Source organism: Muntiacus reevesi, chromosome 6 (genome assembly GCF_963930625.1).
Source record: "Muntiacus reevesi chromosome 6, mMunRee1.1, whole genome shotgun sequence".
NCBI lineage: Eukaryota > Metazoa > Chordata > Mammalia > Artiodactyla > Cervidae > Muntiacus > Muntiacus reevesi.
The window spans coordinates 62,828,622-62,847,571 of record NC_089254.1 but is presented as its reverse complement, the minus strand read 5'-3'; the positions used below and the strand labels follow the sequence as shown (position 1 = coordinate 62,847,571).

General features: G+C 39.6%; 1 protein-coding gene across 4 annotated transcripts in view; it reads left to right on the top strand.

The window, feature by feature from the left end:
- PLEKHA8 (pleckstrin homology domain containing A8) overlaps nt 1-18,950 on the top strand; it is a 62,345-nt gene that overhangs the window by 10,952 nt on the left and 32,443 nt on the right. For 3 of the 4 annotated variants that reach the window (XM_065939027.1, XM_065939029.1, XM_065939030.1), the window contains exons 2-4: nt 13,372-13,488; nt 14,592-14,747; nt 16,303-16,427. In XM_065939027.1, the coding sequence (XP_065795099.1) occupies nt 13,372-13,488; nt 14,592-14,747; nt 16,303-16,427 (398 nt within the window). The remainder of the gene's footprint in view (nt 1-13,371; nt 13,489-14,591; nt 14,748-16,302; nt 16,428-18,950) is intronic. The other variant, XM_065939028.1, reaches the window with a different exon arrangement.

Below are 18,950 nucleotides of genomic sequence, written 5' to 3'. Positions count from 1 at the left end.
CTTTTCTTGGTCATAGTTTTTCTAGTTACAAACTGCAGAATAAAATAATTGAATCCCCTCTATTGTTACAACTTTTCCTAGATAAATATGGAATCTGTTACAGGGAAGGTATTGTTACAGTTACTGTTATCATTTACAAGCTACTTTTAAAATGTACTGTAGCTGTGCTTTGTGTGTGTGTGTGTGTGTGTATTTGGGCTATTTAACAGTTTTCAAATTCCTGTAAGATAAACTGAGTTTATACCACATTTTTTCAATTTTTGGACATTTTTCACATTCCAACAGTTCTGAAGCCAGGAAGCATCTGGGAATGAGATCATGGGCAGGTTATTTTTTAATTTTTTTTTTTTTTATTGAAGGATGATTGCTTTACAGAATTTTGTTTTCTGTCAAATCTCAACGTGAATCAGCCATCGGTATGTGTATATCCCCTCTCTTTTGATCCTCCCTCCCATCTCCCACCACAAATCATCCCTCTAGATTGGTACAGAGCCCCTGTTTAAGTTTCCTGAGCCATTTAGCAAGTTCCCATTCGCTATCTATTTTACATATGGTAATGTAAGTTTCCATGTTACTTTTTCCATACATCTCACCCTCACCTTCCCTCTCCCCATGTACATAAGTCTGTTCTCTATGTCTGTTTCTCCATTGCTACCCTGTAAATAAATTCTTCAGTACCATTTTTCTAGCTTCTGTATATATGAGTTAGAATACGATATTTTTCTCTTTTTGACTCACTTCACTCTATATAGTAGGTTCTAGATTCATCCACCTCATCAGGACTGACTCAAATGCATTCCTTTTTATGGCTGAGTAATATTCCATTGTGTATATGTACCACAACTTCTTTATCCATTCATCTGTCAGTGGACATCTAGGTTGCTTCCGTGTGCTAGCTATTGTAAATAGTGCTACAACGAACAATGGGATACATGTGTCTCTTTCAATTTTGGTTTCCTCAGGGTATATGCTTAGGAGATTGCTGGGTTATATGGTGGTTTTATTCCTAGGTTTTAAGGAATTTCCATACCATCTTCCATAGTGGAGTGGCTGTATCAATTTACATTTCAACCAACAGTGCAAGAGCACTCCCTTTTCTCCACACCCTATCCAGCATTTATTGTTTGTAGACTTTTTGATGATGGCTATTCTGACTGGTGTGAGGTGATATCTCATTGTAGTTTAGATTTGTATTTCTCTAATAATGAGCGATGTTGAGCATCTTTTCATGTGTTTGTTAGCCATCTGTATGTCTTCTTTGGAGAAATGTCTGTTAAAGTCTTTTTCCCACTTTTTGATTGGGTTGTTTGTTTTTCTAGCATTGAGTTGTATGAGCTGCTTCTATATTTTGGAAATTAATCCTTTGTCAGCTGTTTTACTTGCTATTGTTTTCTCCCATTCTGGGGATTGTCTTTTCACCTTGCTTGTAGTTTCCTTTTCTGTGAAAAAGCTTTTAAGTGTAATCAGGTCCCACTTGTTTACTATTGTTTTTATTTCCGTTATTCTGGGAGGTGAATCATAGAGGATCTTGCTTTGATTTATGTCATCGAGTGTTCTGCCTATGTTTTCCTCTAAGAGTTTTATAGTTTTGGGTCTTACGTTTAGGTCTTTACTCCATTTTGAGTTTATCTTTGTGTATGGTATTAGGAGGTGTTCTAATTTCATTCTTTTACATGTAGCTGTCCAGTTTTCCCAGCATGATTTATTGAAGAGGCTGTCTTTGCCCCATTGTATATTTTTGCCTCCTTTGTAAAAATAAGGTACCCATAGGTGCATGGGTTTATTTTTGGGCTTTCTCTCCTGTTCCATTGGTCTATGTTTCTGTTTTTGTGCCAGGACCATACTGTCTTGATGACTGTAGCTTTGTAGTATAATCTGAAATCAGGAAGGTTGATTCTTCCAGCTCCGTTGTTCTTTCTCAAGACTGCTTTGGCTATTCGGGGTCTTTTGTGTTTCCATATGAATTGGGAAATTTTTTGTTTTAGTTCTGTGAAAAATATCATTTGATAGGGATCAAATTTGATAGGGATTGCATTGAATCTGTAGATTACATTTGGTACTATAGTCATTTTCACAATATTGATTCTTCCTACCCAGGAACATGGGATATCTCTTCATCTGTATATGTCGTCTTTGATTTCTTTCATTAGGGTCTTATAACTTTCTGTGTACAGTTCTTTGGTCTCCTTAAGTAAGTTTATTCCTAGATATTTCTTTTTGTTGCAGTGGTGAATGGGATTGATTCCTTAATTTCTCTTTCTGATTTTTTGTTGTTAGTATGTAGGAATGCAAGTGATTTCTGTGTATTGATTTTGTATCCTGCAACTTTGCTAAATTCACTGATTAGCTCTAGTAATTTTCTGATACTATCTTTAGAGTTGTCTATGTACAGTATCATGTCATCTGCAAACAGTGAAAGCTTTACTTCTTTTCCAATCTGGATTCCTTTTATTTCTTTTTCTTCTCTGATTGCTGTAGCTAGGACTTCCAGAACTATGTTGAATAACAGTGGTGAAAGTGGACACCCTTGTTTTATTCCTGATCTTTTGTTCCTGGGGGAATGCTTTCAATTTTTCACCATTGAGAATAATGTTTGCTGTAGCCTTATCATATATGTCCTTTACTATGTTGAGGTAGGTTCCTTCTATGCCCATTTTTTGAAGAGTTTTAATCATAAATGGGTGTTGAATTTTGTAAAAGGTTTTTTCTGCACCTATTGAGATTATTATATGGTTTTTATCTTTCAATTTGTTAATACGGTATATCACATTGATTTTGCGTATATTGAAGAATCCTTGCATTCCTGGAATACACTCAACTTGATCATGATGTATGTGTTTTTATGTGTTGCTGAATTCTGTTTGCTAAAATTTTGTTGAGGATTTTTGCATCTATATTCATCAGTGATACTGGCCTGTAGTTTTCACTTTTTGTGTTGTCTTTGACCGGTTTTGATATCAGGGTGATGGTGGACTCATTCCAAATGAGTCTGGAAGTGTTCCTTCCTCTGCACTTTTTGAAAGAGTTTTAGAAGGATAGGCGTTAGCTCTTCTCTAAATGTTTGATAGAATTCTCCTGTGAAGCCATCTGGTCCTGAGCTTTTGTTTTGGGGGAGATGTTTGATCACAGCTTCAATTTCAGTGCTTGTAATTGGGTTGTTCATGATTTCTATTTCTTCCTGGTTCATTCTTGGAAGATTGAACTTTTCTAAGAATCTGTCCATTTCTTCCAGGTTATCCATTTTATTGCCATATAGTTGTTCATAATAGTGTCTTAAAATTATTTGAATTTCTGCATTGTGTGTTGTAACCTCTCTTTTTTCATTTCTAATTTTGTTGATTTGATTCTTCTCTCTTTTTTTCTTGATGAGTCTAGCTAAAGGCCTGTCAGTTTTGTTTATCTTCTCAAAGAACCAGCTTTTAGTTTTTTTAATCTTTATTTCTGCTCAGATCTTTGTGACTTATTTCCTTCTACTGATTTTAGGGGTTTTTTTGTTCTTATTTTTCCAGTTGTTTTAGGTGTAAAGTTAGGTTGTCTATTCGATGTTTTTCTTGTTTCTTGAGGTAGGATTGTATTGCTATAAACTTCCCTCTTAGAACTGCTTTTGCTGCATCCCTTAGGTTTTGAGTTATCATGTTTTCATTGTCATTTGTTTCTAGAAATTTTTTTATTTCCCTTTTGATTTCTTCAGTGTTGTTAAATATCCATGTGTTTGTGTTTCTTACAGTTTTTTTCTTGTAATTGATATCTAGTCTCGTAGCATTGTGGTCAGAGAAGATGCTTAATACAATTTCAGTTTTCTTAAATTTCCTGAGGTTTGATTTGTGACCCAAAATGTGGTCTGTCCTGGAGAATGTTCCATGTGCACTTGAGAAGAAGGTGTATTCTTTTGCATTTGGATGGAATGTCCTGAAGATATCAATGAGATCCATCTCATCTTGTGTATCCTTTAAGACTTGTGTTTCCTTATTAATTTTCTGACTTGATGATCTGTCCACTGCTGTGAGTGGGGTGTTAAAGTCTCCTACTATTATTCTGTTACTGTCAGTTTCTCCTTTTATGTCTGTTAGTGTTTGTCTTATGTGTTGAGGTGCTCCTATATTGGGTGCATAGATATTTACAATTGTTATGTCTTCCTCTTGGATTGATCCCTTGATCATTATATAGTGTCCTTCCTTATCTCTTATAATCTTCTTTAAGTTCTATTTTGTCTGATATGAGGATTGCTACTCCAGCTTTCTTTTGGTTCCCATTTGCATGGAGTATGTTTTTCCATCCTCTCACTTTCAGTCTATGTGTGTCTTGAGATCTGATGTGGGTTTCTTGTCAACAGCATATATATGGGTCTTATTTTTGTGTCCATTCAGCCAGTCTGTGTCTTTTGGTTGGAACATTTAATCCATTTACATTTAAAGTAACCCAATGGACATGGATTTGGGTGGACTCTGGGAGTTGGTGATGGACAGGGAGGCCTGGCATGCTGCAGTTCATGGGGTCGCAAAGAGTCGGACATGACTGAGCAACTGAACTGAACATTTAAAGTAATTATTGATATATATGTTCCTGTTGCCATTTTCTTAATTGTTTGGGGTTGATTTTGTAGATCTTTTTTCTTCTCTTGTATTTTTTGGCTACATAAGTCCCTTTAACCTTTGTTGTAAAGCTGATTTGGTGGTACATAATGCTGTTAACTTTTGCTTGTCTGAAAAACTTTATTTCTCCATCAATTTTGAATGAGATCCTCGCTGGGTACTGTAATCTTGGTTGTAGATTTTTTCCCTTTCAATACTTTAAATATATCCTGCCATTCCCTTCTACCCTGCAGAGTTTCTGCTGAAAGATCGACTGTTAAGCATATGGTGTTTCCCTTGTATGTTACTTGTTGCTTCTCCGTTGCTGCTTTTAATATTCTTTCTTTGTGTTTAGTCTTTGTTAGTTTGATTAACATGTGTCTTGGTGTGTTTCTTCTTCGGTTTATTGTGTATGGGACTCTTTGTGCCTCTTGGACTTGATTGACTATTTCCTTTTCCATGTTGGGGAAATTTTCAGCTATTATCTCTTCAAAAATTTTCTCATACCCTTTCTTTTTCTCTCCTTCTTCTGGGACCCCTATAATTCTAATGTTGGTGCGTTTGACATTGTCCCAGAGGTCTCTGAGACTATCCTCAGTTCTTTTCATTATTTTTACTTTATTCTGCTCTTCTGAAGTTATTTCCACCATTTTAACTTCCAGCTCACTGATTTGTTCTTCTGCTTCAGATATTCTGCTATTGATTCCTTCTAGAATGTTTTTAATTTCAGTAATTGTGTTGTTTGTCTCTGTATGTTTATTCTTTAATTCTTCTAGGTCTTTTTGTTAATTGATTCTTGCATTTCCTCCATTTTGTTTCCAAGGTTTTTGATCATCTTTACTATCATCATTCTGAATTCTTTTTCAGGTAGTTTGCCTCTTTCCTCTTCCATTTATTTGGACTTCTGTGTTTCTAGTTTGTTCCTTCATTGGTGTAGCATTTCTCTGCCTTTTCATTATTTTTTTTTTAATTAATTGTGTTTGAGGTCTCCTTTTCCCAGGCTTCAAGGTTGGATTCTTTCTTCCTTTTGGTTTCTGTCCTCCTAAGGTTGGTTCAGTGGTTTGTGTTAAGCTTTGTACAGGGTGAGATTTGTGCTGAGTTTTTGTTTGTTTTTTCTCTGATGGGCAAGGCTGAGTGAGGTGGTAATCCTGTCTGCTGATGATTGGGTTTGTATTTTGGTTTTGTTTGTTGTTTAGATAAGGCGTCCTGCACCAGGGTGTTACTGGTGGTTGGGTGATGCTGGGTCTTGTATTTAAGGGGTTTTCTTTGTGTGAGTTCTCACTGTTTGATACTCCCTAGGGTTACTTCTCTGGTAGTCTTGGTCTTGGAGTCATTGCTCCCACTCCAAAGGCTCAGGGCTTGATCTCTGGTCAGGAATGAAGATTCCACAAGTGCTTTGTTATGGCATTAAGGGAGATTAAAACAAATATCCAAAAATGCAAAACCAAAGATGAACCCCAGACAAATGGCAGTTACAAAATCAGGTAAATAATAAATAAAATAATGGAATGTACACATATACATATACACCCATGAGCAAAGTGAAAACAGTCCAACAAAAATAAAGTACAGTAGATTGACCTGGCAAACAAAGTAAATAAAAAATTATACTTACTATTTAAGAACAAAACTAACTAAAGCACAGACTGGAAAACAAAACTAAAGCAAGGTGCCAAGTGAGGAATGAAGCAATGAAAATAAAACTAACAAATATGTTGAGAGGAAAGGAAAGAAAGAAAGAATAGATATGTGAAGTTAAATAGAGGTAGACGAAGAAGGTTTATATACATTAAAGATTAACTGCGAGAGGAAAAGAACAGTAGGGAAGGCAAACAAAGGAGTAAATGTAGAAAAAGTATAATAGGTTTTTCCAAAAAATTAAAATTGTAAAAAAGAGAAAAAAATGGAAGAAGAAAGAAAAAGGGGGAAAAAAAGGAAAACTCCACAGAACTGCAAAAGCCCAATGTAGAGGCAGAGGCATATAGCAACAATAAAAAGTGTGACTGAATATACATATATACATATACACCTATAAGCAAAATCAAAACAGTCCAACAAAAATAAAGTACAATAGACCGACCTGGCAAACAAAGGAAACCCAAAATTATATCTAACAGAACAAAACTAGCTAAAGCACAAACTGTAAAACACAACTAAAGCCAAGATGCCAATTGGGAAATAAAGCAATGAAAATAAAACTGAAAAATATGTTGAGAGGAAAGGAAAGAAAGAAAAGAAAGAGTAGGTACGTGAAGTTAAATAGTGGTAGATGAAGAAGATTTATATACATTAAAGATTAACTGCAAGGGAAAAAGAATAGTAGGGAAGACAAACAAAGGAGTAAATGTAGAAAAAATATAATAGATTTTTAAAAATTAAAATTATAGAAAAGAGAGAAAGAAGAAGAAGAAAGAAAGAAAGGGAAATAAAGGAAAACTCCACAGAACTGCAAAAGCCCAACATAGAGGCAGTGGTTTATAACAACAATAAAAAGTGTGACTGAATATACACATACATATGCACCCATAAGCAAAATCAAAACAGTCCAACAAAAGTAAAGTAGAATAGATTGACCTGGCGAGCAAAGGAAATAAAAAATTATATCTACCAGAACAAAACTAGCTAAAGCACAAACTGGAAAACAAAACTAGAGCAAGGTGCCAATTGGGGAATAAAGCAATGAAAATAAAACTAACAAACATGTTGAGAGGAAAGGAAAGAAACAAACAATAGATATTGCAAGTTAAATATGGGTAGATAAAGAAGATTTATATACATTAAAAATTAACTGTGAGGGGAAAAGAACAGTAGGAAAAGCAAGCAAAGGAATAAATGTCTAAAAAATAATAATAGGTGTAAAAAATTAAAATTAAAGCAAAAAAGGAAAACTCCACAGAACTGCAAAAGCCCAATGTAGAGGCAGAAGTTTATAACAGCAGTAAAAAATGTGACTGAGAAAAAAACTCAAAAGCTTAATTAGATTTCATAGTGCCAATAAAATCGACAACTACAGCAGAGGTGGGAGGAAAGGAAAACAAAAGGAAAAAAAAAATCTAAAAGAATCTACAGAGCAAGTCAAACCATAAGAATAATAAATGTTTTTCTTGAGTCACTGCTGTCAGAGTCCTTTCGCTCGCTGGGAGTCACAGTCCACCTCATCTCCCTAGGATGCCCTCCAACACTGCTGATCTCTGGACCTGCAGTGGGGGCAGCTCAGATTCTAATCTGGTCCTACTCCTGTGTGTTCTTGCCTCCAATGTCCATAGCTGTCAGAACTAGCGCGTTTGCTTTTGTGGGAGCTCTCAATGTCCTTTTATATATTCCGTAGACACAGAGTCTGCCTAGTTGATCATGTGGATTTAATCTGCAGTTTATACAGCTTGTGGGAAAGTTTTGGGTCTTCTTCCTTAGCCATACTGCCCCTGGGTTTCAATCGTGATTTTATTTCCACCTCTGCATGTGGGTCATCCACTGGGGTTTGCTCCTGAGCATGCCCTGGAGGACTTGGGTTTGGCCCTGTGAGGGCCAGGTGTGGAGGTGGTGCAGCTGCTTGGGTCACAGGGGTTCTGGCAGACCAGGTTCTCAGGGGAGTTGGCAGCTAGGGCAGCAGGAAATATAGTGCCCTAGAAGGGTATGGCAACCAGTTTTGGCCAATATGCTCCAGTTTTCTTGCTTGGAGAATCCCCCGCCCTGACAGAGAAGCCTGGCAGGCCACAGTCTACAGGATCGCGAAGAGCTGGACATGACCAGAGCGACCCTTCGCACATAGACTCAAACTTTTTGCCTGTGGCAGCTCTGCCCCAGTGGAGTCAAGCGTGAAGGTGGCACAGCTGCTTGGCCTGCGGGGACCCCGGCGGCCAAGTGTGCAGGGACGCGGCCTGCCTCCGCCGCAGGCGTTTTGGCCCCATCAGAGTCTTTCTTTGAGCCTCTTGTAGCTGGCCATAAAAAGGCCTCTCTGGCCAGTCCTTCTCCATAGCTCCTCCCATTCAGGCTCTTAGCAGACTCCCTCTCCTGGGCTCCTTCTCTGTTGTCAGTGCGTCAGGCACATAGAGGGCCCCCGGGCTGGGGTCCTACTCTGGAGATCGGCGTGTCAGGCACTTAAAGGGGCACCCAGGGTGGTGTTCTGCACATAGAGGGCCCCCGGACTGGGGTCCTCCTCTGGAGATTGGCGCGTCAGGCACTTAGAGGGGCACCCAGGGTGTTGTTCTGCTCTGTAGTTCAGTATGTCGGGCGTTTGATGGGCCAACCTCTCTATTGTTCAGCTGCCGATGCTGGCCTGTGGGGGGGAGAGAGGCTATGGTGATGGCTCCACCCGCTATGCGTGACTCGGCAATATTGCCTTGCTTCCATGGCTGCCAGGCTTTCCTCCACCAGCATTTCCCACCACGATCTCCTCCCTCACATCCCCTCGATCGGTCTCTCTGCAGTCAACAGCAGCCCTTGCCTTGGGGTCGCTTCACAGTCCCCAAACTCCAGCTGCGCCTTCCAGAGGGCCCTCCTCCCTATCCGCGGTATATATGGCTGCGGCAAGACTGTCTGATTCTCATTCCATTTAGGCTGCCACAGATGAACTGTTTCACTCTCACCGTTAAATGTTTCTCCTCTGACTCAGACAGTTGCCCCCATGTGGGGATCGGACCCCTGCTTCAGTTCGCCCACCTCCCGAGGACAGGTTCAGTCCTACTAACGATCCTGTTTTTCCCCCTAGTCCCTTCATCCTACCAAGTTTTGCGTGGTTCTGTATATTCTTTTCTGCTGGTCAGGTACTCCTGTCTGCTCTCACCTGGTGTTCTGCATGGACTTCTGTGTCTGAAGGTGTATTCCTGATGTATCTGTGGAGAGAGATGTACTTCACGTCCACCTACTCCGCCATATTGTTCTTCCTAAATTGTTTTTTTAAATTTAAGTATAGTTGATTTACAAGGTGTTAGTTTCTGGTATACAGCAAAGTGATATAATATATATATACTTTTTCATATTATTTTCTGTTACAGGTTGTTAGAAGACATTGCAAACAGTTCTCCATATGACACAGTAGGACCTTGTTGTTTATCTGTTTTCTATATAATAGTTTGTATCGGCTAATCCCAAACTCCTAATTTATCCCTCCCCTCCCCCTTTCCCCTTTGGTACCAAAAGTTTGTTTTCTATGTCTATGAGTCTGTTTCTGTTTTGTAAGTAAGTTCATTCATTTCATATTTTAGATTTCACATGTAAGTGATATTGTATGATGTTTGTCTTTCTCTGTCTGATTTACCTCACTTGGTATGATAATCTCTAGGTCCAACCATGTAACTGCAGATGGCATTATTTCATCCTTTTTTATGTCTGAGTAGTATACCACTGTGTATACGTACCACATCTTCTTTATCCATTCATCTGTCGATGGACATTTAGGTTGCTTCCATGTCTTGGCTATTGTAAGTAGTGCTACTGTGAACATAGGGCTGCATGTATTGTTTTGAATTAGAGTTTTTTCCAGATATATGCCCAGGAGTGGTTTTACTGGATCATGTGGTAACTCTTATTTTTAATTTTTTAAGGAACCTCTATACTGTTTTCCATAGTGACTGTACCAATTTGCATGCCCACCAACCCAGTGTAACAAGAGTTCCCTTTTCTCCACACCGTCTCCTGTCTACAGTTTATTATTTGTAGACTTTTTATTGATGGCCATTAAAGACAGGAGTGAAAAAGCTGGCTTAAAACTCAACATTCAGAAAACTAAGATCATTGGCATCTGGTCCCATAACTTCATGGCAAGTAGATGGGGAAACAATGGAAACAGTGACAGACTAATTTTCTTGGGCTCTAAAATTACTGCAGATGGTGACTGCAGCCATGAAATTAAAAGATGCTTGCTCCTTGGAAGAAAAGCTGTGACCAACCTAGACAGCATATTAAAAAGCAGAGACATTACTTTGCCAACAAAGGTCCGTCTAGTCAAAGCTATGGTTTTTCCAGTAGTCATGTGTGAATGTGAGAGTTGGACTATAAAGAAAGCTGAGTGCCAAAGAATTGATGCTTTTGAACTGTGCTGTTGGAGAAGGCTCTTGAGAGTCCCTTGGACTGCATGGAGATCAAACCAGTCCATTCTAAAGGAAATCAGTCCTGAATATTCATTGGAAAGACTGATGCTGAAGCTGAAATTCCAGTACTTTGACCACCTGATGCGAAGAACTGACTCACTGGAAAAGACCCTGATGCTGGGAAAGATCGCAGGCAGGAAGAGAAGTGGACGACAGAGGATGAGATGGTTGGATGGCATCACCGACTTGATAGACATGAGTTTGAGCAAGCTCCAGGAATTGATGATGGCAGAGAAGCCTGGCATGCTGCAGTCCATGGGGTCGCAAAGAGTCAGATACTACTGAGTGACTGAACTGATTCTGACCAGTGTGAGGGGGGATACCTCATTATTGTTTTGATTTGCATTTCTCTGATAATTAGTGATGTTGAGCATCTTTTCATGTGCCTGTTGGTTATCTATATGTCTTCTGTGCAGAAATGCCTATTTAGGTCTTATGCCCATTTTTTGATTGGGTTGTTTGGTTTTTGTTGTTGAGTTGTATGAGCTATTTGTATATTTTGGAAATTAAACCTTGTTAATCATATCATATGCCAATACTTCAGTTTATTTTAAAATTGATGGTATCTGATGGTTAATTTTTTGTGTCAACTCATCTGGGCCATGGAGTGCCCAGACATTTGACTAATCATTCTGGTTGTGTCTGAGGGTATTTCTGGATGGGATTAACCTTTGAATTGGTAAACATAGTAAAGTAGATTGCTTTTCTTAACATGAATGAGTCCCATCCAAAGACCTAAATAGAACAAAAAGGAATAAAGGGTAATAACTCTTCCTGCTTGACTGTTGAGCTGGAACTTTGGTCTTTTCCTGTTTCTTCACTCTCACTGAAACATTGACTCTTCTTGGGTCTCAAGCCTCCTGACTTTGGACTGGAATTACAAATTGGCTCTCCTGATTCTCTAGCTTGCTGACCACAGATGTTGGAATTTCTTAGGCTCTGTAATGCGTAAGCAAATTCCTTATAGTAAATTATGTGTAGATATGCCTACATATTATTGGTTCTTTTTCTCTGGAGAATGAAGACTAATGTAGGTGAGGTCTGAAATTTGATAAAATATGATAATTGAGGGTATGTTGATTTCCCTCTACTTGAGAGGCATGGTGGGTTTGGAGAATGTTTCACACCGAACATAATCATGGAAGTTGAGTTGTAAGTGAGAAGATGCTACTGTTCTATACCAGGATAGCTTTCTGGCAATGGGGAGTCAGGGTTTGGGAGTTATTACGCCAGGAGAGCAGTGTTAGAAAGACAGTTTTCTTCCCAGCTCTGTTGTATACTTCGTTTGTGACTTTAGGTAGGTCACTTAATCTGTCTGGGATTGGTTTCCTTTTCTGTGAAAGAGCTGGTTGAACTAGGTGATTTCAAAATCCTTTTTCATTTCTCAGAGTCTTAGCAGTTGATTCTTCTGTTTCAGTGAGGGGCGATGCGTAAGGTGTAAATAATGACTTGCAGAGGGCTACAATCACCAGTAGTATCCAACTCCTGGAGTGCTGACTGTATACTCAACAAGTCATAATCTCATGACCAGGTTGATTTCTTGAATTGTAATGTTTGTGTCAAGAACAGTAGCTTTCAGGTTTGTTTGCATAGAATTTGAAACCAGGGCCAGGAAGCATCACCTTCTGAAACAAAATTTACAAGTTCATCCCAAGAGGTTTTCCATCCAATAATTGACTTGTGTGGGTGTTGAGTTAAGGCCTTGGAACTCCTGACATCCAGTAAAGGGTCTAGGTGCTTCCCTGTCAGTGGTCCCTGACATTACTATTTTGACATCAGTGGGTGACTTACGTATTTACTTGGTGTGAATCTGTTCCCAAGAGCCCATCAGGTATGTACCTGAGCAGCCTTTGGGGCCCTGCCCAAGGTTCCTACCAACCTTCTCTCTGACTGTCTCAGCCATAGAAGAGTCCAGTGAGAGAAATGTATCCTTAAAGGGCTGTGGCATTTCAGAGAGAGAAAAAAAAAATCTGACAGAGGAGACTGACAAGGCTTATGCAAGAGATAGTCAGAAATGACATTTTTAGGAAAAAGATCCAATTTGAGCGAAAACTCTGAAACAGGAATACAGCAAGTAAGTTTGGTGTGACTAGAATATAGGTTGTGTAAGAGGACTAGATAAGATGTGAGTTTCCACTGAATATGATTTGTCCTGTGAAGTTCTCTGAAGTAAAAATAGTTAAGCCCGTGAATGTTTTAAGATTATTCCATTTCAGTGCATCAATACCAAATAGTAAATTAAAGTTATCTTTTCCTAGAAATCATATGACCTTAGGCAGGCCTATTAGGCAGCACTTTGTGTAATGTTGAAAGGTCAGTATAATCCTTTGTCTCATTTTGAGGTTCAGAATAATTTTTCTTAACCAGAGGGGAAGAGAGCAAGTGTGTTAACAATAATGTTTGGAAAACAATAATCTATAATCTTAGAAAAATTAAAAACCAAAGGTTACTAGTACTGTATTGGAGAGAAGAAGGAATAAAAATCATCAGTAATCCCATTACTTAGAGAATCATCACTATATTTATTGCTGCTCCTTCCAGACTCCTATGCAAAAATGAAATCAAATATACATCTTTTCTAGCTTTTTTCCCCTTAGAATGTTCCCCCAGAAGGTAAGTTCCTTGGAGCTGGAATCCAGCATCCTTTGTTAAGTCCTATTCTGCGTCCTGGGAAGCAGTAATTGAGACCATGCTCTTGCTTCTGTTTGCAGGTTGGCAGCCTCGGTGGTTCCTTCTCTGTGGGGGGATATTATCTTACTATGATTCTCCTGAAGATGCCTGGAAAGGTTGCAAAGGGAGCATCCAGATGGCAGTCTGTGAAATTCAAGGTGAGAAGCCAAGAAATTTGCAGGGTTTATTTTTCTTTCTGTTTCGCCCCCAAGATTAAAAAAAAAAAAGCACTGATTTCTTAGGCCTTTCTGTGCTGCTTCCAAAGTATAGACAAAGATATATATTATGTTATGTACCCCACCCCCCAAAAAAAAACCTTGCAAGTAAGACCTAAAACTGCAGGCAGTATTTACAAGAAGGTTGGTTAAGAGGTAGTGAAAATAAATGAGAGCAGTGTGTTTATTAATCACCCATCTTGTATGTTTCACAGTCTCTTGCTCACCTGGCACTTGAGGCAATTTTCTAACCTTGTGTTTTTATTGCAACATCAGACACTTGGCTGTGTTTAAATCAGGACACGTACCTACCTTCTCACCACCACCATCATACTCAAAACTAAACAAGCAAACACCTAACGGACCTACAAACAGCCTTTACTTCCTGGTTTTAGGAATCTTAGGATGTGCTGGGGGGGTGTGGCTCAGAAACTGATTAGAATGGAATTAGGGGCCCAGGGTTTGGAGGGTGAAGGGGAGTGTAGTTTGCTTGTTTCTTCTCCTAAAGGCTTTAAGGGAATTGTCACATTTTTTACATAATGAGTGAAGGAAGGTAGAAAAGGGAAAGTGCTGTGTTCTTGATTGCTTTCTAGTTGTCACGTTTTTAATATGACATGTAAAGGAAGGTAGAAGAGTAAAAATACTCTGTTTAATTGCTTTCCAGTACCCCAAGGAGATGAAGAGCACATCCTTACTTGTTTGCGTCAAGCCATTTTGGCTGCAGAGCAGCATGGTTTACACACACACACACGCCAAAAGAGAGATTTTTCCTCTCTCCTCTTCTAAAAGATCCTGAGGAGATTTAAGTGCTTCTTTTTTAGGCCAAAGTCTTGGTGAGACCTTGGAGCCAATTGCAGAGTTTTCCTTCTTCATCATCAGAGACCTCTAGGAAGAGATAAATAAATCAGAAGTTGTGAGGGCTGGCATCCTCTTTTGGAAGAAGTCCTCAGTGACTGGCCCCAGTAAAGCTCAGGAGTTTGGGTAGAGTGGAAGCTACCCAGACAGGGCGCTTCTGGGTTTCTGACCTCCCTCTGCCTTGCTCCCAGTTCATTCTGTAGATAACACACGCATGGATCTGATCATCCCTGGGGAACAATATTTCTACCTGAAGGCCAGAAGTGTGGCTGAGAGACAGCGGTGGCTGGTAGCCTTGGGGTCAGCCAAGGCTTGCCTGACAGACAGTAGGACCCAGAAGGAAAAAGGCAAGTATTGATTGTCCTCTGGCCTGAGAACCCTGGGAATTACCTGGTGGCATCTCTGGGTTCCCATTTTGTTATCATGCTTCTGACCACCTAACCACAGCCAGCTTTTTATGTCATGTAGGTGCTATACATCTCAGTGGAACTTAAACAATCTGTACCTGACTCTTCTCTCCTAGCATGTCATAGTAGAAAGAGGGTAGGTTTTGGAGCCAGACACAACTGGGTTCAAATCATGGCTTTGTAGGGTACTGGCTTTGTGACCTTGGCATAGGACCTCTCTCATCTTCAGTTTCCTTATGTTTTAGAAAGAGGTAATTACCTACCTTACAAGAATTACCATGAGGATCAGTGATGATATAAAACTGCCTAGTACCTTGTCTGGCACAAAGGTCACTTTTGGTAAAGGGTAGCTGAGCCAGAGAAGCCTTGGATCTGAGTGTTTGTTACAGTAGCACCCCACTTTCCCCTCCTTTTTCCTGGGGTGGGTGGCTGCTTAATTGTCAGGTTCCTGCTGCTTAATGCTCATTAACTCAACATCATTAGGTCTCCTGAGAACCGTGACATAACTTTCTATCTGTCCTGGGTCACAAGTGCCAGAGCTTACTGCCTGAGCTCTGCCTTCTGATCTTGCATCCCTGAATGTACACCTGGAAAGATTGGTAGGAGAGAGAGGGGCCTCTGGGAAAAGTGTTTAGGGACCTTTCTTGTGGCACATAATGGCAGATGTGCTTCACTTTTGAGGTAGACACAGTAAGATGGCCTCTTGGTTGGTTTTTAATGCTAAAATACTGGATTAGGTAGCCTGTCCCTTCTCTAGCAGATCTTCCAGACCCAGGAATCAAACTGAGGTCTCCTGCATTGTAGGCCGATTCTTTACCAGCTGAGCTACAAGGGAAGCCCTTTTAATGCTAAGTCAAAAGCCAATTCTTGACTCTGTGAACTCTGACTCATGTCAGGTAGAATGTGCCAGCTTTTTCACAGAGAACAAAACAGAGGCAGTAATGACTGTAGCCGAGCCCTTGGTGCCAGGGTGGACAGAGTGCCGAACTAATGAAGACGCAGCAGGTGTGCAGAGAGGGTGCCATTTGCCTTTCCAGGCAGCATGCTGGACCAGTCCTCTGATTCATGAGCTATCTTATTAGTGGTCATTGCATGTTACAGACCACTACTTCCCAGTTTTGAGCACCATGTTAGCAGGTAGATAGGTGTGACCCCATTTTACAGATAGAAAAACTGTGGTAGAACTGAGATCAAAACTCTGAACCTTTGACTCTGTTCCCAGTTCTGACACAAGTGAATCAGAGGTATATGTCTCCTTCCTGAACTGGTAATTAGTAAATATGTTGGGTCAAGAAATAGTGTAGATTACTTCAGAAGGCTAGGAATCTCGTTTTTCTGTTTTTCTTGTTCCCATAACTTCAGTTATATAGTATCTGTAGCCCATATTATAAACATCTGACTTTAAAACACAGATTATATTTTATCTGTATAGTGTACCAACTAGTATATCAGTTATTTATTCTGATAATTACATTTTCATCATTTTGTTATTTAGAATTTGCTGAAAACACTGAAAACTTGAAAACCAAAATGTCAGAACTAAGACTCTACTGTGATCTTCTTGTTCAGCAAGTAGATAAAACGAAAGAAGTGACCACAACTGGCGTGTCCAGTTCTGAGGTAAAATACCATTTGTCTTTGAAAAGAAGCATCAGATGTTGCTTACCTATGATGCATATTCTTACATAATCCATACCGTGGAATATACTGTTTTTCACAGAAAAAAAGTGATAGACTTAAACAAAGAGAAGAAATGTATGCATTTCAGCATATGGAAGCATATAGTTTTCCTTCCTGGGAAGAATTCAGGATTAATTGATAACATTTGGAACTTTTAACTTTAGTACTAGTATACTAGAATACGTGTCTTCTCAGTTTGCATAACTTTTAAAAATACAGCCTTAACTGTCTAACAGCGCTGTTTCTGTACTATTGATGTGGCTCCTAAGATGACAGCATCTTGCGTGTCAGTTATGCGTATCTGTCACCTCTGTTGAGACTGTAACAGGATTTATTTCACCATGGTAGATGTTCTGCTTTAGTATAGACTAGCGTTTTCAGAGATAGAGACACAGCTTTATTTCTTTCCATTGTCAGCAAGGGTTGAAATCTTTATCACTTATTAATGAAATTGTTATTTTCTCATTCTAAAACATATATTAAAAGATGTATCTGGTGTTAATCTATGTATTGAATGGTTCACATTAACCAGAGAGAGGTCTTTGCTCTGCTCTCAAAGAAGTTATCTGAGAAATGGTGCCTACAAAAATGAAGAATCTGCAGATTATCATTACTTAGGTAATATAGCACTATGCTACTAATAGTATATGTGCTCTAAGTTTTTCTAATAAAAGTGTTTTAGCTCACTTTCATTCACTCTTTGGGGAGGGGGGATCTCTCTTACTAATTTAGCATGTTGTGTACAAGACACTATGCTGAGGGAGGGCAGAGGGAGGGCCACCAAAACATTTCAATCCTGCTTTTGGGATGTTAGAACCTAGAGCAGTGATTCTCCAGCCAGAGCAGTTTGCGCCTCAGGAGACGTTGGGTCATGGCTGAGACAGTTTTGGTTGTGACTACTGAGGGAGTGCTGTTGGCATCTAAGGGAGAGAGGTCAGATGGCCAGATGCTGCTTAATATCTGGAAGGGACAGGAGAGCCACTCCCCCTCCATCTCCTCCTCCAATAATTAGCCAGCTCCAAATGCCAGTGGAGCCAAGGAAGAGAAGCCCTGGTCTAGAGGGAAAGAAGAGAGTGAATGCAACAACTTTTAATTCAGAAGTGTTTATAGTAAGTGTTTAATTCAAAAGTGTTTGTATTAGTAGTAAGTGTTTATAGTAAGTGCCTCGGAAACTTGCTAATGAACCTGTGGCTGTGGTGTTGTGATTTATTATTGTTGTTCAGCTGCTAAGTCATATCTGACTCTTTGTGATCCCATGGACTGCAGCATGCCAGGCTCCTCAGTCCTTCAGTATCTCCTGGAGTTTGCTCAAATTCATGTCTATTGAGTTGGTGATGCTATCTCACCATCTCATTCTCTGCCACTTCCTTTTCCTTTTACCTTTAATCTTTCCCATCATCAGGGTCTTTTCCGGTGAGTCAGCTCTTTTATATCAGGTTGCCAAAATATTGGAGCTTCAGCTTCAGCATCAGCCCTTCCAATGAACATTTAGAGTTGATTTCCTTTGAGATTAACTGGTTTGATATCCTCCCTGTAGTCCAGGGGGCTCTCAAGAGTCTTCTCCGGCACCACAGTTTGAAGGCATCAATTCTGATGCCTTCACCTTTCTTTAAGGTCCAACTTTCACATCTGTACATGACTACTGAAAAAACCACAGCTTTGACTCTATGGACCTTTGTTGGCAAAGTGATATCCCTGCTTTGTAATACACTGTCTAGGTTTGTCATAGCTTTCCTTCCAAAGAGCAAGTATCTTTGAATTTCATGGCTGCAGGCACCATCCACAGTGATTTTGGAGTCCAAAAAAGACAATTTGTCACCACTTCCACTTTTCCCCTTCTGTTTGTTATGAGGTGATAGGACTGGATGCCACAATGTTCTTTTTTGAATGCTGAGTTTTAAGCCAGCTTTTTCACTCTTCTCTTTCACCCTCATCAGGAGGCTGTTTAGTTCCTCTTCACTTTCTGCTGTTAGAGTGGTATCATCTGCATATCTGAGGTTGTTGATATTTGTCCTAGGAGTCTTGATTCCAGCTTGGATTCATCCAGCCTGGCATTTCACATGATGTACTCTGTGTAGAAGTTAAATAAGCAGGGTGACAATATACAGTCTTGTCATAATCCTTTCCCAATTTGGAACCAGTTCTAACTGTTGCTTCATGACCTGCATACAGGTTTCTCAGGAGACAGGTAAGGTGGTTTGGTATTCCCATCTCTTTAAAAATTTTCCAGTTTGTTGTACACAGTCAAAGGCTTTAGTGTAGTGAAGCAGAAGTAGATGTTTTTCTGGAATTCACTTGCTTTTCTCTATGATCCATTGATTGTTAGCAATTTGATCTCTGGTTCCTCTGCCTTTTCTGAACCCAGCTTGAACATCTGGAAGTGCTCGGTTCTTGTACTGCTGAAGCCTAGCTTGAAGGGTTTTGAATATAACCTTACTAGCATGTGAAATGGGTACAATTGTA